Source organism: Siniperca chuatsi, linkage group LG6, assembly GCF_020085105.1.
Source record: "Siniperca chuatsi isolate FFG_IHB_CAS linkage group LG6, ASM2008510v1, whole genome shotgun sequence".
Lineage (NCBI taxonomy): Eukaryota > Metazoa > Chordata > Actinopteri > Centrarchiformes > Sinipercidae > Siniperca > Siniperca chuatsi.
In genome coordinates, this window is record NC_058047.1 from 15200001 (window position 1) to 15225090 (window position 25090).

Genomic DNA, 25090 nt, shown 5'->3' on the forward strand with positions numbered 1-25090 from the left:
CTCTCTTTCTGTAATTTTCTTACTCTTAGTTAAGTCTTATTCGTGTGTTCAGAAGAAAAATAGAAAGCGGTCTGCAACAAAATTGTAATTTTAATTTAAAGTTGAGGTTGTGGACCACTGATTTCTACCTGAAGAAAACAAGACAAAAAGAAAAAATGTTTTCGTTTAAACATTTTATTGCTATGTAAAATTAAAAATCTCATACCTCCAATGAAAAAGTACTACTCTTAAATAACACACACAAAATCAGGCAAAATGAAAATATTTGGCATTGTGAATTGATGTTCAGTGTATGGGGAATATTCAATTTGAGCAGATTTAGCACAGTCAGAATTAAAGTTATAAAATGCACTACTGTATCGACAGACTACCATCTTTAAAAGTCAATGTATCAACTCATGGGGTAATACATGGAGCCAAGTAAACTACTAAACATATAACACTGCCATTCTCCTTATCAACATTTAATACTGTATTTAACTGAAGTCCTAGATTAGTTTCATGACACATTACCAAATAAAATCCAACGGAACACATGAAGTAGATGTGCTTATTATTGGCACATCCATGATATCCCTGGCACTTGTACCTACAGTGCGGTGGGGAAAAAAGGCTGCAGCTGCTCGTCCACGGCAAATCACCACTGTTGCAGTACAGTACATTTGGGCTGATGAGCCGAATCATTCAACGTGCTGCACATCTAAACGATGCAACACATCCTTATTATCCTGAACACCTCCATACTCAAAACGACTACAAGTCGAATCTGAGTGAAGTGTCTTCTTCTCAGTGCAGCCGATACAAAGACACAATAATTATGACAACATAAAACTTCAAGTATATTCCAAACGCAGCTCCTCTGTCTAACCACTACAGTCTGGGTGAGGGACTAAAATCTAAGCATGCAAACACTACTGTAATGTGCACCCACTTTTTCTTTCTGTGACAAACTCGAAAGTGCATATTAGGAACTGGGTGCTCTCTGAGACTTAAGTTTGGCTCTTTACGTTGGGGTGTCAAAGTCGCTCATTCTCTAAGAGGCAAAGAGGCTTGGCTTTACTACATTGACATTCTAAACACTGTTGCTTAATAGTGCTGCACTTAATATCACACAGGTAAAACATGAAGCATTAGCATTCAGAAGTTAAGCATTTTGATTTCTCTCTTCTGTACTCTGAAAAACTAGAACATAAAGTGACGGTTAAAACATCTGTAAACATAAAGCCTCTGACATAAATTATGAAATAAATTAAATTCAGAAATAAAATAACTGATTACAGCCAGCAAAAATAAGCATTTTGTTGTTTTTTTTCCATCCACTTTCTCAAACAAGGGATAGCTTTGCTGATATCATTCCACATCTGCATTCTGCATCAGCATTGACCGCATTCATGGAATACCTTATAAAATAAGTAAGTACATAAATAAATAATCCTTGCATTGTTTAGTATTTGTTATTCTTTCCTTTTACAGTACCATGACTTGTAACTGTACAGTGAGTAGGTATAATACAATGAGAAAAGAGGGGTAAACCCATTGTCTGGTGTTACTGGGACTAAAGGTAGGGATCGAGGGTACCGGTGGTCTGCTGGTCTGGGCAGGTCCAAACTAATCTAAACTGAACAAGGCCCTTTAGCAATCCTACATCACCTGGCCTTTCTTTGTTGGTCTTCCACAGTGGGATTTGGCCAAGGTTGAGGCTCCATCCGGTGTCCAGAGCTGCCCCAAATTCAGATCCATACCGGACTTGCTGAGATCAGAGTTTGGCGAGGTGAGAGTCAGGGGAGGAAGGTGTTGAGGTCAAAAGGCAAGGTGTCAGAAGCCAGGGTTGCCACGGTGACCTCAGAAGTGGCCCATCCTGGCGGCGAAAAGGCTGCGTGAGCGTGGCATGGCCGAGGAGATGTGGCCAAAGCTGGACGAAGGCCACTTCATGATGAACTGGGAGGTCACTGGCAGCAGATACCTGGACAGACGGACAAGAGCGAGGGATGGAGGGATTAGGGGAAAGGATGAACATAATGAGAGGATTAGATATGCAAAGGTCACAATTTAGAGGTCAGGACGCATTAGTGCTCAGCACTGAGACCACATATTGCCCACTTTTCATATATTGATTCTACCATTTATGGCCATCTCCATTTGCACATTTCAACTTTAATAATGGCCTGGTGATTCCAAGATATTATGACATCACCCTCCCCTTGAAAATGAGAAAAAAGAAAGAAAAGAATTTAAAACATGGAGGCTTAAATTGTAAGATCCATATGATCTGGGGTATTTTGTGTAAGGCTGCAACAAATTATTTTCATTATCACACATTATTAATATGCAGATTTTTCTCTCTCTCGATCAATCAATTAATCATTTGGTGTATAAAATGCCAGAAAATAGTGAAAAATGCTATAATGTTATAATTCCCCACAGACCAAGGTGACATTTTCAAATGTCTTGTTTTGTCAGTCCAAAACCCAAATATATTCAGTTTACTATCATTTATGACAAAAGCATCAAATCCTCATATTTGAGCAGCCGGAAACAAAAGAACAATGACTGAAGTGATTCGATTATCAAAATAGTGAGCGAAAAATACATACATAGTGCTATCAATTTACAGTCCTGTTTAATGAGGTTTTATGCCGTATTTATGTATCTGCTCATAGAGTAATAACTTATGGGCCTTATACTGGCAGAAGCAGATCTCTTTTTCTTTCAGGACAACTGAATTTTTCAACCTTGACCCTTAAATTTTTGGTATCATGAACAGAAAATCCTCACCTATCATTCCGAGGCATAGACGTCAGTACCTTTCTAAGACTTTTCTATGACACCTTCCACCGAGACAGAGCAGTGAGGCAGCTCCTGCTAACAGCGTTCCAGTACCTGAGAATGAGACCAGCGTCAGGTTGAGATAGAGTCAGGAGGGGCTGAACCCTGCTCCCATCTTCCTTAGTTACTGGAAATGAGTCAGATATGGTTGTCAGAGCAATGTCAGATGAGATGATCAAATCCTGGACAAGGTTAACTGAAGGTTATGCAAATGTCGGGGTACTGTTCAGAAGACATGAGACGGGAAGTTTGAATTCTTCCAGACTGATCAGTTGGAAGAATGACTTACATTTATGGGCTTTTGCAGTACACTTGTCATATTGTGATATTATACATTATGTGACCTTCTTGCCACATCCGCAGCAAGGATCTTTAGCTAATAAAAAATACATCTAATACTCGTTTAGTTAAACGAGCACAATGGTCAAAAGAAATAGTCCCTGTGGAAGTGTTTAAGATGTGACAATCTAATCAAAAGGGAGCCACTGGGGCTGAGGATTACAGAGTGAAGAAATAATATCTTCTTTTAAGCTGGCGCAGAGATAGCATACTTTGTCTCTGACAGCTCTCTCTCCTTGTGAAATAGCTCTTGGACAAATTAGCTGAGCAGCTTCTTCTAAAGTCGACCAAAAAGAAGGAAAAAAAAAAAAAAGGTCTATGTTGCTAAAGGGGATTCGCTTCAGCCCAGCCTCAGACCCAAGAGAGTTAGGACGGATTCAAATTAACTTCATTTAGTCCAAAGAGAGTGTCCTTGAAACAGCTTCAAGTGGGCCGTAGGTATCCCTCCAGCACATCTTCTTTGGCCCCGACTGGACGTGGTGAACAAGGCTCTTCTTAAGCTCTTCCACTCAAATCCCAGAGAACAGGAGGACAGGATATGCTTTATGCCTTTCACATTTGCTTCTTTTAGGTAGCTCAAAGTGCAGTCTTCAAAGGGACATTTAGTGATTTCATACCATGATTTTGTGTCACCCTTGGTTTCATTTCTTTTACATTACTTATGTTTCTCTTCCCCCTGCTTGGCCACCTTATTCCTAATATGAGATTCACCATATATCCATTGGGATTCTGTTCATGGATTTGTGGTGTGGTTTCTCTTTTTTTCCCTCCATTTCCATAAGGTTTTCACTGAAAACCCCAAGCCCAGGCATGTAAATGGCAGTAAGTAAAAAACAGAAAGAAAATCAAATATTGAACATTCATTGGGGGCCGAGTGTGTGTTCTTCAGAGATCCTCTGCTATTCCCTTTGAGAATATTCTGCTCATAGAAAGAATCTCGGTGGTGGTAGTGGCAAGAGGTGGGGTAGGGGGGCTTCTCAAGTCCAAGCGGCCGCTCTCTCTGCAGGCTATATTTAATTGGACCCTCGTTCGGTATCTTCCAGGTTCATCCTCCTTTGATCATGAAGAAGGTCCTGGCAACAGCGTGCGTGCTTGAAAGCCAGGGTGAGGCTTGTTCATGCACTTGTGCTTTGCTTCAATCCATCAGTTGACGGGGAGACAGAAAGATACTCTCCTGCTCTGTTCCTCACATGCAAAGCTACAATCGACCACTATTGACTACTGACAGGCCTTCCACGCTACTCTTAAATCCTCCATCGAGATGTAACTGCCACAGCAAATTTAGAGGAGGCCAGACAAAACGAAATACCATGATTAAGGATGGAGGGGGAGACTGCAACGATCGCTGACGCAATCATAAACCAAGAGGTACAAAGAGGCTTGAAGGTTATCTGCAGCCCACATTCAGCTCAACACCCCAATTAACCCTAATTACAGCCACACTTTTCAGACAGATGAAAGTTAATAGAATCTGAAACTTTTGTCATCATGGGAAAATTGTCTTTGGGTAGTGACAGTAATTCCAGGCTTAACAAGAAAGTCATTAGTGGTGCTATTTGGCTACTTCCTCTCATCTGCCCACACAGATTGAAGGACTTTTCTAAGACCCATGAGGCTGTTGACACACCTGATCAGGGCACTCCACAGAGGAAGGATGCTTGAACAAGAGCGGGCAGGTGTGGTCAACAATGGAGACCCCAAAGACCCCGGCTAACAGACCCACTTTGATGTGTGCCAAAGGCTGCCAAGAGCTCTGCCAGTGTATGTGTTATGTATGTGTGTGTACATGCACAAGAGACAGTGTAGAGATGTTTAATTCAAAGGAGCCAAATATATGAGCTTGGATTTTAATGTGTGAAATAGTTAAGTAGTCAGACTGTGGAGGTCTGCCAATCTGGGCTTCCAGGCAAGCATTTTTTGTGTATGATTACATATTGAACTGGAAAAGCTGAATGGAAATGGTGAAAATTCCTCAATCTAATTCTCTGTAAAATGTCCGTCCTGTTCAGCCTTTGAGAAATGTCATACATAGTATACATGTGTCACGAACAGTTGTGTTCTTAATCATGGCCGGTCACTAGCTGGTGTGTTAGGATATTTTACATTTTTTCATCTTTGGATTAAAATAACTCATCTAATGGGAATCAATGCTTGGCCCACTATTTCTCTAGTGTTTTTAGTTTAGTTCAGTAAAGTCGTGATGTTGACTTGATAAAATAAACCTAATTATTTTTTATTATTAAATTATTTTAAAGTTTTCATTAAAGGATAGGTTCACATTTTTTTCAAACATGACTTAAAACAACACTGACATGCCCATATGTACATAATAAAGTCACTGGTTGCAGTAATTATCACTCATGTCTTTACTAATGCGATTCTAATGTAAAAGATGGGGGACCAAATCCACAATCCTATTTACATGCTAAAATGCATTATCATGCATTATGTGGCTTCAGCAGTTAGATAAATCAAGTGTGTATCTTCCAAAGTTAGTCAATTTAGTATGAAATTAATTCTATGTTTTCCTAGACAATGGGATTATTTTTTTAAGGAACAAGAATGGTGGATTTTGTCCCCCACCTCTTACACTAGAAGTGTTAGGAAGGGGTCCCTTCACAGCCAGTATGGACAACCAGAAAACTGTTTCAAAATAGACTTAAAAAATGCGAACCTATCCTTTAAATTTACTTGTCAGTTGGATGTGGACACAGCTCGAGAGAAATAGTTCAAGGTTAGCTGAGTGTGAAACACTGAGGAAGCATGGATGATCGTTGTGTAACAGTCACATGACGTGCATGCACACGCACATACTCTCATACACACACAATTTACCCTCTCCTATAAAGCGTATGCATCAATGAGAAAATAATCCTAATTGCTTCTCAGCTATCTGAAGTGGAGGCGGGTTGCAACTGTGCCCTGCATGCCCGATGTAGAGATGTGAACCGTTTGTGTTGTGAAACTGCAAAACCACACTATGCAAGCCAAGCCATTTTCTGTCTGTGACCAGAAGAGAGCAGTGCTTAGGTTGATCATGGCACTGATGTGGTGCAGGTGAGGCGCTCAGTTCCCACTGAGGCCACTCGCGCGGAAAATGCACTCAGCATTGACTGAAAGGCATAGTTTAGCATGTGGCAGCAGGGTGATTGGCTGGTGATGTACAGCAAAGTGGTCGAATGGTTGCGGTGTTGACAAACAGCCTTAATATGCTTCCTTCTCCTATCTCCTTCCTTTCCAATACATTGTTTACAGTTTTGGGCTACAATTAATCAAATAATTTGAAACATATCCCATTCTCATGCTGTAAGTCAATCCAAAAATCACTTATTTGAATATTAATGAGGGAAAGGAGAGGAGACCATGCTAGACTGTTGGTTGTGCAGCCCAAGCAGCCATCATTGGGCAGGTGGGACCAAGCCTTTGTTACAGCTGTGAGGTGGTGGGAGCAGCAGAAAGCAGGGAACAGGGACAGTGCTGGAACATGGGAGGGGGGTTTAGCAGAACTAAACCAAGCAGAGACCTGCGTCGAGGGGCGAAGAGACGGAGGAGGAGGAAGAAGAAGAAGCAGCAGCAACAGCAGCAGGGGTGGAGCCATGGGTAGAGGCTGGTCCAGCAGCAAATGGTAAGCTTTTTTATACAGACATATATAGACACAGAAGAAATAAGGAGAGACAGACCAATGCATGCTTAAATGGAATCTCAAGGATACCTACTGCAAAAATATGGATACACCAGTGTATAAGTTTGTGCATGCTCGTGTTATTAAATCCTATTACAGTTTTATCTTTAAATCCTCACATAGTCCACTGATAAATGTATATTCCTGAATTTACCCTCAAAACAAATATGCTCAAGATAACACAATCAATAAGCAACAATGTCAGATTAGTCAAAACATAAGTAGCTCTACAACTGTACACAAACCCCACAATTTTTTTAACAGCTGAGGTTTTTATACTGTAGGCGCAAAGTGATAGCCTGTTAAAATATGCACAAGAGTTATGAATCATGTAAAGCGAGGCCCCGGGAAAAAAGGAGCTCTCTCTATCGTAAGGTCATTTGCTGCACAGGCTCATCTGGGCTCTAATTGAATTAAGCAGGCCTCGGGGGGCCCCGGGCTAACCTGAGCGCTAATCTGTGGGCCATTATTTCCTGTTAACAGCACACTCCTTCTCTCCCTCTACCCACCCTCCTCTCTCCCTGTCTGCCAGCCCAAAGCATATGTGCTTTAAAAGTTCGCTCACTCCAAACCTGAGCTGTTGTCTCCTGCGGGGATCAACTTTAAAAATAGAATGAGGCAGATATTTTTGTTTGTTTTATCGGGGTTATGTGATGAAGATGATGGCTCCAAGGCTCCGTGGAGGAGAGAGAGGTGTTTCCTGAGAGAGGTTTAATGATGATAGTTGTTGAAATTTTCAAATCAAAGTTTTCTTGTCTGTATGTCAACGTGTGTTTACTCATCTTTTTACTCAATTTAGGGAGCTTTAACAAAGTTTATCACTAGGCCTCTCTGTGGGTCATACTGCTTTAACAAACTCTGCAGAGGAAGACACCAAAATAAGTATTCCAAACATCAAGGATGTCTCCTGTTAATCTTAATACAGGTTCAGTATCCAGGTGGGCTTATTTCCCTGCCCCTGATATGTAGTGTTGTTTTTTTTAGTGTTTTGAAACTGTTATGACCATATATACAGTGCACTAGTTTGTCTGTAAACTAGCACAACACTTTGTAAACTTTGTAAATGATCTACTTACAGGTCTGAAGACATCCTGTGATGTTTGCCACACAAAATCAGCTACCCTCACTCTCTGGGATTTCTTTTAACAACAGTTTACAGTTGCTTTTCAGGCATCTAGATTAATGCTCTTTCCAGAGAAAGAGCTCAACATCTTGCACAAGGACACAGAGTACAGCTTTACCCTGGGACCTACCAGCAGACTCTTGAATCCCATTGTATCCTTGAATCTTATCCAGCCCCCTGTATAATGAACTATCTATTGTAGTGGCAATGCTATAAGAATCTTTTAAAAACAAAGAGCTCAGTGGCAAGACATCGAAGGGTTGGGTGTCCTTCTCACCTGGTGTCGTCCCATTCGGGGCTGAGTCCGGTCAAAGAGCCGCGGGACTCTGAGACAAACTTGTAGACGACCAACAGGCAGTCTCGGCACAGCTGGACCAGCCGGCGGCAGCACTGCAGCTCCTGGGGTGACACCACCTCGCTGCTCTTACTGAAGATGGCCTCCCACGATGAACTGGAGAGCAAATGAGAAGCCAAGCGCGCACACATACGGAGGGAAATTAAGTTGGCAGTTATAAATTAGCATCACCATGAATTCATCACTATATACACATACAAGTATAGAGTACATGTATATCATATGTCTACATGAGGCAGGCACACAGATTGTCCCATACATTCACATATATGGAAATATGTTCTCTAATGTGTGGCCTTTACTGTACATGTGTGCATACACATTTGCATACACGCAGACATGCAGGAAGGCAGACAGACACAGAGAGAGAGAGGAAGGATGAAACAAGTCCAAGCACTGTTAACCCTCTTTTCAACCTAGGACATACCCCTGACTGTGAGAGAGCTTCAACAACTAAGACACACAACTCCAGGGGGTACTTTTGATGTTTACCCCCTTTCACTTCTTGGGAGGTGGGGGTGCTTCCTCTGCCAGGGTTCAAAACTGTGTGTGTTTCCATTCTCTTCCTCTAAGTCATTTTCAAAGCCTGTTGAATTCATCGGCCACAATAGCTGCTAGGCTGTTTGATTGTTGTAAGTCCCTTAGATAAAATATCAAACAAGAGACAGAAGGGGGGGGCTGTTGTAGGGAGGGGCTGGACGATAGGCTAGCAAGCTAGCTGGCTGTGATCAGACAAAAGCTGCATGGGGCGCAGCATGCTGGGGGTAGCTGAGGCTAGGCTAGGCTAATCCTCATCCTCCCAGGCCCCTACCCCACCACCCAATCTTTTCTCTACAGTTTTTTACGATGTCTCATTTTCAATCACCCTCCTCTCCGCTTGTTCTCTGTCAACGGGTCCCTCCTCTTCTCTCCTTCTGCTTATCATCCTCTCATCTCAATCACCTGCTCACTCCCTTCCTCACTCTCCCTCAATTACGACTGCCAGGGAAGAAAAGGAGGAGGAAAGTGGGGAGCTGTGGGCAGCGACTTCAGTTACACCCTCTGAGCCCTCTGTGTCGAGGGAAACACGGCCACTGAACAACTGAACTGTAAAGAATATGGAGAGGAGGAGATGCAAGAAGGTCACACCTTTATCACAGATGACATGAAAAGCTACCAGCACAGCTGCTGTCTGCATGTCAGGATTGTATATACTGTATGTGTGTGTTTTGCTGCATGTGTGGCTCTGGTTGAGGGTGCTAATGTGTGAAAAAATAAATGTGTGGAAACCAACTTCATGCATCTGAAGATGTCTTGCTCTGTGTATCTGTCTTTGAGGGAAGCAAAATATGTGTTTAAGAAAGCCAATGTGAACCACTGATGGGAAACTAGTTTTAGTGTGTGTTGTGCTGTTTTGGGGTTTCTATAAGGACATGATCAAGTGGGCTGTCACTGCAGTGACTCATCTTGTAGGAAGCCGCTTTCTGTCGCATCAAAAAAGTAGGAAAATAAATAAAAAGAAACCAAATAAAAACTTCAAAGTATCTGATAACAAACCAAAGTAAAAGACCTAAGAGGCCTTCATTCACCTTCTTCCTGCTTCCATCCCTCCCCTCTCTTTTTCTTGCTTTCACCTGTGAAAAATCCCTGATTAACAGCCCAGATTTGTGACCTTAATTTGCACCCTGTCTCCACAGAGAAACATGTTTCTTTTATCCCCATAAGCTTTCAGCAAAGTGCAGCAGGGTCTGGTTGGTCTGTCACTCAATCTGTCATTCAGCTGCGGTTGCTTCCCCAGTCATACTGAATAAAAATGGCAAATTCTCCCTGCTGTCACTGAAACTGATATATTGACGAACACTGGGCTTAAGGACATGGGGAGATTGCGCAGAGCGTGAACTTGTAGTTATGGAGATGAAATTGTGGCATTATGCAATGAATAGAGTGGTAATTGGCCTGCAGTGGGATCTCTTCTTTGTGTTGATTTAGAAGAATTAGTTCCCATGAACATCTCAGTTCATTAAGGGGTGATCTTTGTGATAATTATTCAATGTCTCTTGATTTAGTTTTTTGTCTTGATTTAAGTCATCAATTACTATCAAAATCAAACTTACATTATATGTATTGTGTTTTTATTTAAAGGTGCTTAGATGAATCTTCAGTTTTTTGCTGATTGTATTTTTTTTTCTTTTCTGAAATTGATGGTTCCTTGTGGCCCCAGAGCTAATAAAATCCATTGGAAAATACAATTGGATGATGTTTGGAAACCCCCTCGCCCTACACCTTTCTGACAACAGAATTGGGAAGGGCTGCATCTGACAAAATTTTGTAACTTTCTGAAACAGACAATATGACAATCACTCCCACCTCACACATACTGGCCAGGTGTGTGGAGGTGAGAAAGCAGGGTTTAAACTTCTCTCTCAAACTCTCTTTTTCACTCTTCACACAGCCTCTTCTGTCACTTTTTTGGTGCAACACCAAAAATACCTTTGAGGAGAGAAAGTGTCTGAAAGTGTGCGCCCTTAGCCCCGTTTGTACGATCCATCACGCCATGCCTCTCTATGATGGCAGGCTTTTCGCCCCACCTTGGATTGTGACATGGTCGAACAACACTTCATACCAACTAGGTAGTTTCACCCATACCCCAGCCATTACATTCTTATCCTAACCCGGCTCACAGCATTGCTCAGACTGGCCTACCCAGTGTTAGAGAAGCAGTTCCACAGGCCCTGGCCATGACTCCACAGCAGCCGGTTGAAGACGTGGTTAAAGAGCCGGTAGAGGTGGAGACTCTCTACATCCGGCTCCCTCCAGATCCGCTGCAGTGCTGAGCGTACATTGGTACGTACAATGTCCAACACCTGAGTAAGAAAGAAAGTGAGAGGGAGATAAGAGAAGGCAAAAAAAAAAGATTTAAATCAAGCATGTGATAATGAAGGAAATTAATGCTGCAAGACAAAAGGTGACAGCATGCGCGAGTTGGCATTTGTTCTAACTAAGATTTCTTTCCTTTTTTTATCTTACCATAAAATTTGCAATCATAGAGGCTAATGCATTCACTCAGTAACAGAGGGCAAGCTTGCATTTATGAATAAACAGACAGCTGTATGCACATACAAGAACACCAACACAAAACTGAAAACTTAATCAGACCTTACACACACACACACACACACACACACATAGTGAGGATTTGATCAGGTTTATCAGCATTCATGTTAAAGCATGTGGAGACATACAGCCTCTGTGTAGTTTGTGTGTGTGTGGCTGTGGTAGAGGCAGGACAAAAAGTGCTGGGGCAGACACTGGAGAGCATGGGAGAGGACTAATTGCTGCACCGACGTCAGTCTTGGGAGAAGGTGTCAGAAGTTCCCAGGCGGTCTGAGGACACCTGCGCCAGCCTTCCATCTTCTTCTCTTTGTTTTCCCATCCTTCCCCATCTCACTACCTTCTCTTCCTCCCCTTTTCTCTCTCTTTTCGCCCCGCTCAGAGTGCAGCGCTGTGGCCCTTTTGACTTTGATTCCTCGCTCCTCATTACTGACGTGCCCGTCTGACTGTGTGTGTGTGTGTGTGTGCATGTGTGTTTGCGATGCGAAGAGGCAAGATTTCCCTACAGTAATATGAGGCGAGGGAGACACGCATACACACTCAGACAAACTGATAGATGAGTAAACACACACAGAGATATGTTTTGGTATGGTAATCAGATGGCAGAGCGGTGGGCGCTACATTCCTGACCTCTGCCTGCTGCTCATTAGGCTGCTCCACTCCAAATAAAACATCAGCTCGCACCGCCACAGCCCACAACACAGCCGAGCACAGTTGTGCAGAAAGCAGCGGCTGAGAGATCACATCGTTACTGACACGCCTACTGGATGCCATTTCATGTCTTGCCCCCTCTTCGGTTTTGTTTACATCCTATTTGGTGTCTCTGCCTCTCACTGTCTGACATGATAATGATCTTCATGCTTGTCTTATTTTTTTATTTTTTCTCTGATGTTTTGATTTGGGGATTATTTTCATGTTTTAAAAGTTGTGAAAAAGCATTCAAAGTAAGTAAGAATAGGTAGGATTTTGTTATATTCACCAGTTTTAACAATGTCCATTGTATACAGGCTGATAGTATAGACTGTGTGGCTGCGAGGGCAAAGGCAGACAATTTATGGAGGTGTCAAAAGATAAATGTTGCCCATTTTTAAGACATTCAGAATTAACATATCTAAAAATTAAGCATTATCTCTGATAGTGTCTAATAGTGCCTGAGAACTTCACTGTTATTAAGTTAAAGGGTTACTAACTAGACCAAGCTCAGGTTTTCTCACTCACACGCTAGCTCTTTGTCTTTCTCAAACACACACGGATACCTGCCAAATCTTCCCACCTCTTTTCTATTTGTACGGTTGAGGTCACATTGATCTCTGCAGTTCCGCCACATTTCCGCCAGCCTTTCCCCTACAGCTGTTCTTCAAACCAACAGGCTACAACTTTGGGTATTATATTTCAAAAGTCCTCTAATTTTTCTCTTCTTTGTTGAATTGTCTCTCATTGTCTATGGGGATAATGATCTAGTTGGCTTAGAAAGCAGTGACTTCTGATCCAGATTCTTGCAAATATCAAACAGGTCTGAAATAATCAGGTGGCCCTAAACATATCTTGTGAACATTTTAGACGGATATTCTGCTGAACATTGGTAGCTACTAAAGACATGAAGCCAAACTGTCCTCCAATTCTCTGGAGAGGCAAATCAGAGGCTCAGATATCTTGTGATCTGATTCCAGACTCACCTTCCGTTGTTTGGTAGAGTCCAGCTTCACTAGCCAATAGGAGGCCACCTTTGATTTATGGTATTTCCAGTTGTCGAGGATCTGTGGAAGAAAAGTCAGGATTAAAACTGTGAAAAATAATCTTTTGAACATGCATGGAAGTTGTTTTAATACAGACCACTATTCCTTAGTAAGATAAGTAGAATTACAATCAAGAAAAATATTTTAAAACACCCTTGGAGCATTTTAGGTATAATTTTGAACAAAAAAGAAAACTGTAAGTCTACTCTACTGCCATTTTATTACATCTGCTGTTTCCCAGCAATCCTCTGTCAAAACCCAGGGTTAGTACAGTGATTTTACATGGCAGGCATTGTGCTATGCAGTTCAATCGCTGCCAAAAACAACAATACAATCAGCAGATTAGGCTAGAAAGACACCTGCAAGGGGAAAATGAATACCTTTTTAAACATGAGGACAGGCCTTGGTGAAACGTATTCTAATCATCATCATGCTGCAGCAACTTGTCACTTCCAAGCTGGAGCACAGTTCAACTTTAAGTACTTTTTTTAGTATTTTAAAACTATAAGAACATGTCAGAAATAGAAGAAGAACATATGGGCAAAGTCTAGAGCTCATTCCCACCGTCACACACTCATCCTGGCAGACTTTCTATCACACCTCAGCTCAGACATGGAATCTGTAACATTGCTTGGTTCATCTGTCTGTTGACATAATGTGTTTTTGGCTTTCACACTTATGGTCTCCATTATGGAAAAGTTCAATTTTGGAACATGACAGGACCATTATGGATAGAGCTGCAATGCTTATACTAATGCCTGTACTAAGCAACACAGGAAGTATAATGTAAGAGGGGAGAGATTGTTTACTGCAGCACAACACTACACTGCCTTTTATCCTCAGTGTGTAGGGGGGAGTAGTTCTGATATTTTTGACATCAGATCAATTTCCAGCCAGTTTTACACACAACTATACACACCATAGCTACTATAGGTTTTATCTTGCAAAAGTCTGTCAATCTTCAGAGTCAATTCTCCCTCTTCACAATGATCTCCATGATCAAGGCAGAGAATATAAAGTGTCACTTAACTAACTTATGGACTTATGGAAAATGTTAATTAGCCAAGTAGGTGGACTGCCAAAGTGCCTTCTATAGAAAAATTATGTCATTTTCAAACATATCAACATGTAAAATGTCCTGAGCATTTACAGAATACAGTGCTTGTCTGTAACAGACTTTTGTGTGGTATCTTTTTGTAGGTGAATTTAAATGCAGCACAACTCAGCAATAATAGAAAAATTGAGTCGTGATCTTTAGCTCTATGTTTTGCAGGTGTGTCAAAAATCCTTGGGGCATGTGTTGGTTATCAAAAGCTGTGCTGGATATTCTCATGCACTTGCTCCTAGTGCCAATATCACTGTGTACCTACAGGCACTGTTATTGTTGCTCTGTTGACTTAGTCTACATCTCCCCACTGGTGCACATACACATCTTACGTAGCATGCTAGATCCCCTGCAAACAGTGCTCCCATTGGGAATCTGCAGTGTAAACTTTGTTTACTCACACACACACACACACACACACACACACACACACACACAAAACAATCCACAAGGATTGCATGTTTGCTTGTTGAGTATTCTCTCTCAATAAGAACCTTATAAACCTCGATACACGCTCATTTGTCATATTTGTTTCATACATACACATATTACTCTCAATTAAAGCACAACAAAACATACTCAATATATTCAATGGTTCCAACTGCCACAAAAAAAATGGTTTTGAATGAAAGATAAAGAAGGCATTTACTCTGATAAAAACACATCATTAGCCCAATTAGCCCTCAACTTTAAATCATGGAAAACATGAACTGCCAAAAAGATTGTTTTCATGCCAAGTGAACACTCCTTCTCTCCTGAGGCAAAGAGTGAACAGTACAGGTGCAGTTGCACATCTGCGTTTCCATGGTGCTCTCATTAGGGTTTGTTAAATGTACAGGTGTGGCAATAATTGTCTCTCACGACCCAGACACACCCCCACACACAAACTGTTTTTGCTCTTCTTGCGAGGACATTATAAGGGCCTGCATTAATTACTTGGTGGCTACATGCCTTACCCTAACCCTTACATAACCTTAAAATGAATTATATCAAAACATGTTCATAACCAAATCAATATTAGGGACCTTGTGTGCGTTACCCCACATGTAATAAAGTAATACAGTATGTTGCACTAAAAATTGAGGATGAACGTGTCACTAACTGAATCTGAAGTTCCAAGTGTTTTTTTTTTTACAAACTTAGGTAATTTTGAGACAAGACTAACTACAAAACTAACTGTGATGGAAACAGAGGGCAGTGCCACTTGTTTCTGTCCGCTGCTCTAAGGCTTTGTTCAGACTGCCAGCCCAAATCCATTTTTTGGCATATCCAGATTGATTTTAGAAAGTCTGGACAGCAAAAAACCACATGAAATACAATTTTTGCAAATCGGATCCAAGCCACATTTGGAGGTGGCTTGAAATGTGATTCCAATCAGATTTCTGGAGTAATCAAACCAGCCTCCTCCGTCACTGAGTTTGTCTGGTGCAACAGAGGAGTTCTGAACGGCAACTTGACAACGCGATTGTTTGGAAGGCGAGATGATGGATCTCCATTTCTCATGCTTCTGTGTTGGAAAGCTGCGTCACCAGCATACGTAGTTACCACAGCAACCCATGCAGATAGGTTGGTGATGTCTGGACACACAAATCTGATCTGGCTACTTGCAAATAACAGTGCGGACAGTCTGTCTGTTCTAGCCACCTGGCTATTTTACCCATTGGATTTTTGAAGTAAAGTATCCACGTGAGAGAGGGACCACTGACCTTGCACTTTGGCCCGAATGTGACATAAAATAAACTAAAAGAAACAACTTCAATTTTCTTAATGTATAGTTCTCATGTAGCGCTACTGAAAACTTTTTTTGTCCATTGAACATGTTGTTTTGGTGGTATTTCTGTCATTAGTCACCCTGGTGAAAACAGTCTGGCCGGCTGCTATCCTTTCAGCACCACGGGAGCTGTGGAGCTGAACAGACAGCTGGTTCTGAGGACAGCGACGGCCGTAACGGAGGTCAGAGTCAGTGTGGATTGGACGGATGGACGCTTTCATAGTACTTTTTTGCAGCTGATGTGTTGCTTCTGGTGTGAATTCAAGGTGAGCCTCTTTTTGGGCTTTTTTTTCTTATTGCTTTGACAAAATGCAATATCCATTTCAGCTTTTTCTATTGTGATTTTAAAACTTTCCATGAACTCAAAAAAGACATTTGGAAAACACATGTATTAAACTTAAACTGCTGTTTTTCTGTATGAACAGCAATACAGTAACACATAGTTGTGGTTGCTTAAAGTGGGTGCTATAGCTGATAATAGTAGCTAGTTACAGTGGTGTGAAACAGTGTTTGATTTCTTATTTTTTTGCATGTTTGTCACACTTAAATGTTTCAGATCATCAAACAAATTTAAATATTAGTCAAAGATAACACACGTAAAACACAAAATGCAGTTTTTAAATGAAGGTTGTTATTATTAAGGGAACACAAAATCCAAACCTACATGGCCCTGTGTGAAATAGTGATTGCCCCCTAAACCTAATAACTGGTTGGGCCACCCTTAGCAGCAACAACTGCAATCAAGCGTTTGCGATAACTTGCAATGAGTCTTTTACAGCGCTGTGGAGGAATTTTGGCCCACTCATCTTTGCAGAATTGTTGTAATTCAGCTACATTGGAGGATTTTCGAGCCTTTTTAAGGTCATGCCACAGCATCTCAATAGGCTTCAGGTCAGGACTTTGACTAGGCCACTCCAAAGTCTTCAGCCATTCAGAGACCCCACAACAACATCCAAAGATCTGCAGGCCTCACTTGCCTCAGTTAAGGTCAGTGTTCATGACTCCACCATAAGAAAGAGACTGGGCAAAAATGGCCTGCATGGCAGAGTTACAAGACAAAAACCACTGCTGAGCAAAAAGAACATTAAGGCTCGTCGTTTTGCCAGAAAACATCTTGATGACTTTTGGGAAAATACTCTGTGGACTGACGAGACAAACTTTTTGGAAGGGGTGTGTCTCATTACATCTGGTGTAAAAGTAACACAGCATTTCAGAAAAAGAACATCATACCAACAGTGAAATATGGTGGTGGTAGTGTGATGGTCTGGGGCTGTTGCTTCAGGACCTGGAAGACTTGCTGTGATAAATGGAACCATGAATTCTGCTCTACCAAAAACTCCTGAAGGAGAATGTCCGGCCATCTGTTCGTGACCTCAAACTGAAGCGAACTTGGGTTCTGCAGCAGGACAATGATCCAAAACACCCCTGCAAGTCCACCTCTGAATGGCTGAAGAAGAACAAAATGAAGACTTTGCGGTGGCCTAGTCAAAGTCTTGCAATGAGTCTCCTGTAAAAGACTCATTGCAAGTTACGCTTAATTGCAGTTGTTGCTGTTAAGGGTGGCCCAACTAGTTATTAGGTTTAGGGGGCAATCACTATTTCACACAGGGCCATGTAGGTTTGGATTTTGTTTTCCCTTAATAATAACAACCATCATTTAAAAACTGCATTTTGTGTTTTACGTGTGTTATCTTTGACTAATATTTAAATTTGTTTGATGATCTGAAAAATTTAAGTGTGACAAACATGCAAAAAAATAAGAAATCAGGAAGGGGGCAAACACTTTTTCACACCAGTATAAGTAATAGCCATTGTTGAATTCTTATGTATCCTACTTCCGACAATACATACATAATACATGTTATTTATATCCATATGCTCCAGGATATTACTGCCAGCCATATGAGCCAATTATTCTATTGTTTGTACGGTGCTATTTTACAAAAACATAAATTTAAGCAATAGCTTTAGCAATAGCACAAACACAAGTACAAATACACATACATGCACCAAATGCAAGGACACAGAGATCTGACCAGAAATAGAGGAGGCACTGATTAATACAAAGGAGCAGTGGGGAAGAGAGCAAGGCTGCAAACTGACGGACAAGTTGTCACTGGGGTTATTTGAAAGACAATGGGAGCCAAGCCAGAGTGGACAGGCTATTGTGGAGGGAGGCGAGGAGGTCTCTTTTAGTTAGGCTGCAGAGTGACTGTGCCTGGCCACAGAGGGGGCTCTGGGAATACAGTGGGACTGTCACTTATACTCCATGTTCACTCCCACTTTCTCTTCCTTGTTTATTTCAGTCTTTTTCTTCCGTTACTCTGTTGCATTTTTACAATGTTTGTGCCTCTGAATCTGAATAATTTTGACACACACAAAAACACACATTGGATCATTGTATAAGGCAATGCACACACAAATACAACAGAAATAGTGCACCCACCTCATCCAGCACAGCCTCAGCCTCTTCCTCGGTTTTTCCCGGAAACCTGATCCTCATGGCGGTGAGCGCGGCCAGAGTCTGACGCACCAGCTCGGCCTCCTGTTCTTTACTCCTCAGGTTTATCAGTGGATCACCCTACACACACACACACACACAAATGGAAAGAAACCGATTGAGTACACAGATAAATATTAATATTAAGCAAAACACCAACACATACAGCATGTCATTAACAGACAAAGAGAAATGTATATAAATCTGGTATAAGACTGCAAGAGTCTGATTTAGTTATCAGGACTATTCATGTTTTGGAGCAAAGTATACTAAGTAGATGTAATCACTTAAAGAGCTGCAATTAATGATTATCTCCATTATTAATTACCTATAAATTAATGGTATTTTCCCATGACAATAAAGGCAAATTAACTTTTTTGTGTCAGTGAACATTTTATCAATCTCAATTTATGTAGAGGGTGCCTCCATATCACCTCAGCATAAGAGAGTATAAAGTTGCATTCACACATGAGTGTTTGGTAACATGTCAAAACAATGTGAGCAGGGTGTAATGTGTTATTACTGTGTTAATTATATATATTATAACCTCAAAATACCATTTTATTATTGCTACAGCAATGCACTCTATGGTGAACCTATATCCAAATTGAGAGTTCCTGCACCAGCACGTACCTATCTTGCACTGTATGGCCTTTTTTAGTACAAAGGTTTTCCACTTAGTTTTATAATATAGAATATATTTAGAATATCTTACTATGTTAGAGTGGATGGTCCCCAGGCTGTTGCTGTGAGGTACACGGTGGGCGGAGCCACTGCGGCTCAGCGAGTGAGAGCGCAGTGTGGCAGAGCTCGGCCTGATGAGGGGAGTGGCCATGGGAACTGTTGGGGAAGGCCTGGTGGACAACGCCCGCACCTCACTGGGCGATGAGAGGGAGGCTATTGAGCGAGGGCAGGAGATGGAGCGCCTGATTGGACCAGAAAGTGTTGGGGAAGCAGAGGGGGCGGGGCTGGTTTTGAGTGACTTGATTGGAGGTTTCCAGTGAATGCGACCTGTAGAGAAACAGAGGAGCGGGAAGGGGGAGAAACACTGACTCACTGTCACACTTGAATTTCTTTTCTTCCCTGATCCTGTCTCAGTGCCCCTGTCACTGTCAAGCTCTCCTCTCTGCTTTCCATCCGTTGCAGGGTGGCTTTGGAGATGAAGTGTGGCATTAAAACTCCCATTGCCGTACACTGGCCCAGTGTGTGTATGTTATTAACGACCGCAGCATGTGTAGTTGAAACCAGAAACTCAAGAGTAGTCCTGTCTGGTTTGGGGATGGATTAAAGAGCAGCTCTCTCTCTCTGTCTAAGACACACACATGTACACACACACTAGACAAACACATGCAAATACACCGAAAATGAAGCTGAAAACCCACACTGACACTCTCCATCACCCTTGAAACTCCTCCAGCTTGTCTACCAGCCAGTGAATTAGTGTGTGTTTTCTATTCATGCAGTGTGCGTGTGTGTGTGTGTGTGTCTGACATCAAGTGTGCACACAAGTGATTATATGTGTCTGTCTGTCTATGTGTATTTGTGTGTGTGGCTGCTGAACCTTTCGAGGTTTGGCCATTGCCAAATGAGAGCATTATGGGGCTTAGTCCTAGCAGCTCTTTGGTGGCTTGGTATGGAATAGGGCTTGGCAGGGTTGCTGTCTCTCTCTGTACACACGCATACACACACACACACACACACACAGATACGGAGTCCAAAAGTTGGGCTTTTTCATGGTGTTCCTTAGTTTGTGACAAATAGAATGAGCTCATGCAAGAGTCCTCTCTATTGAGCAGTAAAACCAGCGGCCAACAATGCAACTGGAGAATTTCTTTCTTTCCAAGGTCGGCACATAGACTGCTGTGAGAGGTGCCCCCCTTCTACTACTTCAGAGAGCCGAAAGTGAGTTGATGTATGTGAATTTGTGGGAATGCTTGAGACTTATCAGTCTGACTATAAAACGGGATAGTTCAGCATTAAACTCAAGGTGTTTTCAAGGTAAACAACAAGGTATTTTTTTTCTCCCTTTCTCTTTCAATCAAATCCCTTCTTCTCTTCACCTTCCATTTAGTGGAACTGTACTGTTCAGGACACTTTTCTTTCCTCAGATGCTTTTCAGTGCTGTGCCAATTGTGAATGTGTGTGTGTGTGTGTGTCCAGCTAGTGTGTGAAGCTAGGACACTCCTAAATACTGGCAGGCTGATGAACATTTGTAATGTAGCCCCTGCCAGCTCACACCATCACAACCTACCCCGCGCTGCTGCTGGAGAGTGTGTACATGCATGCACTGTAGGTACTGATCAAAGCAAAACTCTCTGCATTTGTATTTAAAAAGTGTGTGTGCATGTGCATGTATATGGAAAAAAAAATTATATGAACTGTTTAAATGTGTAAAGTGTACCAGGCTGGAGTGTATGTCATGTGCTTGTAGCATCACAGGATCAATTGCAATTTCCTTATTGCATTCTTATATACACTCGCCATCTCTCCTGTCTGCACTTTGTTCTGTGTCATAGTCAGGTAAAATGAACAATGGAGACGCAAATGCTAAAACAAATCTTAAAAATGAGTATATGTCTGACTGTACACAGTTTTTATCTGAAAAACAAGTTTGTTTTAGCAATTAAGCTAATCAGATGGAAGGTTGCAGCTAAAAAAGAAAGAAACCAACAGGCAGGGCAGGAGGAAGAGAGAACAAGCAAAATGAGGAGACAGCAAAAAACAAAGTAAACAAGAAAGAAAGAAGGAAACAAGGTCCCTGTCAAACCCCCACGCTCTGGCATCCTAATAAAGACATTCTTAGAAACTTTAATACATCCTGCTGCTTTACCTGAGCGCTCAGCCAAGTTCTTCTCCTTGCTCTCCCCAAGGTCGTAGGAAACTTTCTTCTCCCTCTTCTCTCCGCCTCTTCCTCCTCCTGCTTTCCTCCTCTCCTCCTCTTCTTCGTCTGAGGAGGAGCAGGAGTTATCAGCGCTGCTGCCGCTGGTGAAGTCAGCCAGGTAGTCTGGTCGTTGACGTCTTGGTGTCTGACTGCATTCTGGCATGGCGGTCAAAGGCTGGCAGGGACAAACACAGATACAGACACTTAAGGCAAATACACATATATGCATAAGACATACACATACTATAATTAAGAGCAGAATGTGCACACATACATTAGATCCATATAGTAGATGGATTTTTGCACATACACACAGACCAAACAGACACGATAATACACATGTGCTCTTTCCCTCCCTTATACGCACACATAAACAACCTTTATCCTCATGGGACCTTCCACCGACCGCATTCACTTCCTAACCCTAAACCGTCCTAAATTACCTCATTTTGGAAAAATGTACTCCTTCCAAATGTCTAAAACTCAACCAGCCCCTCACAAGGACATAAGTACAAGAATAAACACACGGACACACACACACTTATACATAAAGACATTGAGATGTTGTCAACCTCCCTCAGCCTCTCCTCACCCTCAGCCATTACCATCTGTCACTGGGACTGAGACCTTGTGGTGACATGGCGTGCCCACATGTGTGTATGTTTGTTCGCAGGTTCATTATGCACAGACACGCAATTACACATGCACTCCTTTATAACTATGAATAGGAACGTGAGTGGCTTCATACCTTGAACAAATTTGACCTGATTGAATTTAACCTTTACATATCCAAAGTAAAAGTTTCAAAATTTCATTAGATATTAAATGTTTTACATATCTGATGGTCTGTGTAAATGATACGAGAAAATGACTGCGTGCGCAAGAGCAGTTGGAACTTCTGAGGACTTCTGTGATGTTCCCTCTGACACAAACCTGCTGTTCTATATTTGCTAATAAGAACTAAGTGAAAAGACGTATGTCATGTTGGTGCAACTGCAAGGCTTGAATTGTAATTTTCTTTTTAAAGTTTGTAGGATGATAATTAAACCTTTAAATCTCAGCTAAGTACAAGTGGCTGACTTCTGCACACATGAAATCATGATCTGCTTCAGCCTTAAAACACAAACACATTTATTTTTAAGGAAGGAGTTCATTAAGTTGAGTGTCTGTATCACATCCTGGAAGGGGACATACTGATAGCATTAATAAAGCATTTATTCATCTGTTATTCAACTGTTAGCTCAGGCAGTGCTGTCAGGCCACCCAAATTAATGGGCAGGAAGTGATCACAGGGCTTACACAGTCACCGCTAGGTAGCTGTGTGGGTGAGTGATAGAGGAGGCTAGAGGCAGAAAGAGATTAAATATATGAGAGGAAAATAAAAGGGGAGATGGGAACATCAGATTGATGGGGAGAGAAATAAAGAGGAGGACAAGGTGAATCCGAGTATGGCTGAGAAACAGAGGAGGCTTTGAATAGACGAGGAGAACGGAAATGAACAGAGAGAGAGAGAGAGAAAAGGAGACAGGAACAGACTGTGGATAAACAGTGGAGAGCAAGGAAAAGAGAGAAGGCCAGATACTGAATAGATGAGGAGAGAGAAAGAAGGAAACTTTGGATGTGTGTGAAGAGTGATTGGGTAAAGTCAAACTAAATGGTGAACTGAGGAGAAAGGCCAACACCACGAGATACAAAAGGTGTAAATAATAATTAGAAGGTAAAGAGTCAAAAAGACAGAGGAAGACAATAAAAAAACTAAATAAGAGGAAAACGAGAAAGAAAACCTGAAGGCACTTGCTAGCTCGCCCTCTCACCATTTCAGTTCCTGTCTTCCTTGCTTTCTACCTCTTGTCCTCTCCATCTGAACATTTCCTCAGCAATAACAAACCACAGCGGCCCTTCCTTCCTTCAAAATCCTGTCTCTAATCCCTTTGCCTCACTCCTCTCTTCTAGCTTTCGCACACTCGTTGGTTCAGTTTCACCAGATGGCTTGCGAGCACTACACCCAGAGGAGTGAATCTATCCGTCACAGCGCTTTCTTTCCCCTGCTCTCAATGTCTCTCTCCGCACACTCAGCAACATCGAAACTGAAGGGGTCCAAATTAATTTGGACAACAGTGATTGAGTCTGAACAAGTCCTCATTCCAGCTAAGGCCTCTCTAATGCTGCGCTGAACTGCCCTGTCGAGTCCCTAACATACTCTTTGAGTGTTCCAACCAATTTAGCCCTTGAGTGAGGGATGGATGTAGATGTGCAGGGAGAGAACAGGGATGGAGAGGTGAAGGGAGGTGAGTGAAGCAAGGTGATGGAGGGAGTAATGTGCTGTCGTGGGAAATCGAGGGGGCGTATAGGTGTATGTGACAGAGAGAGAGAAAGAGAGGGAGATAGACAGAAAGAAAGATAGCACGGAGAGAGTGAGAAGGACAGCCTGACAGCTGTCCCCTAGGGGAGTTGGGTCTTTTCTTTGGGCCTCTTTCTGATTCTTTTCTTTCTTGCCTAACACGCTACCCCCCTCTTTATTTTTCTGAATCACGTCCTATGTGCTTTCTGTGGGCGTTAGCTCCAGGCATCTGCCTACCTGCCTCCCCCCTCCCTCCCTACCTCTCTCTCTCTCTCTCTCTGACACTCTTCTTTGCACTTTTTCTTAGGTCCCTTGAGGCATGTGGCTCTTATTCTCCCTCCTCTCTCTTGGTTGCTGTGTCTCCCTACCTCTCTCTCACTCTCACCCACCTTAGGGCCTCGTTGCCTGGAGGATTTGCCCATCAGCTTCTCGTCGTCCAGTTCACATTGCTCCAACAGATCCAAGATGTCCTCCTCCTACACACCAACACATACGGAAAACACAAGGTAGATGAGAATATGCCAAAGGTGATGCTACATAAGGAGCATACAGTATGAAGCATCAGCAAAGACTAACAGGGTAGTTAAATCTTGATGACACACTGATAAGGAATAATTACAATTCTTTGATGTTTCATATCTCTTATTACTTTGAAGTCAAAATGAGGTGTGAGAAAATAAGAAAAAGTTTGACTTCACAGGCATATGTGCCTTATCTGGGGGTTAGAAAAAAGGCTGTGGCTGAACATAGCATTGCTATTTGGCAGCACTCATAGAGGCTGGAAAAGGCAGCGTCACGGCCATTGCCAATATGCTGGGGCCTTGGCCATTTGGCCATAACTGAAATGCAAGCAAAGGTGATTAATGTTGCTTCACATCTGGGACATAAAACGCTCCCACTTGCCGCTCAAATACAGATGAAAAGTGATTGTTTTCTCTCAGATTAGCCATCAAGCTACTTTCTGGGGTCCTTGAAAAGGTCACTATGCCCCTGGCTCTCTGTGTTGGTTGGTGTGCATGAACATTTGAGTGGGTGTACATATGTGTACAGTGGCATATTCTATTCATATGTCTGGAAGTTCTCCTGTCTTAAAGTACACATTCATGGGCACAGACACATTTTTTGTCAGTTTTTGCATTTTTCCAACTGATTCTTTTCTGTTGTGTGTCTTCTTTGTTTATAAATTACCTCACTGTACTTTGTGCTTATGCGACTATGAAGGCATTTATGTGTGTGATGGGGTGAACTTGTAAATGCCTTGTTGCAGCCTGATCAGACAGTTGAGCTAGTGTCAGATGTAGAAGTATAAACTTGTAAATTCTACATCAAGACCTCATATTT

The 25090-nt window shown here is 42.1% G+C and overlaps 1 protein-coding gene across 7 annotated transcripts in view; it reads right to left on the minus strand.

The window, feature by feature from the left end:
* Positions 1-156: 156 nt before the first annotated feature.
* The window catches only part of ttll7 (tubulin tyrosine ligase-like family, member 7), a 69986-nt gene continuing 45052 nt past the window's right edge, over positions 157-25090 (minus strand). For 3 of the 7 annotated variants that reach the window (XM_044199559.1, XM_044199560.1, XM_044199562.1), the window contains exons 14-23: positions 24139-24225; positions 21358-21583; positions 19243-19538; positions 18474-18608; positions 13092-13172; positions 11008-11168; positions 8248-8421; positions 6689-6795; positions 2805-2880; positions 157-1963 (exon numbers count right to left, since the gene is read on the minus strand). In XM_044199559.1, the coding sequence (XP_044055494.1) occupies positions 1843-1963; positions 2805-2880; positions 6689-6795; positions 8248-8421; positions 11008-11168; positions 13092-13172; positions 18474-18608; positions 19243-19538; positions 21358-21583; positions 24139-24225 (1464 nt within the window). In that variant the 3' untranslated portion in view covers positions 157-1842. Of the gene's footprint in view, positions 1964-2775; positions 2881-6688; positions 6796-8247; positions 8422-11007; positions 11169-13091; positions 13173-18473; positions 18609-19242; positions 19539-21357; positions 21584-24138; positions 24226-25090 lie in introns of all 7 variants that reach the window. The other 4 variants (XM_044199563.1, XM_044199565.1, XM_044199566.1 and 1 more) reach the window with 4 other exon arrangements.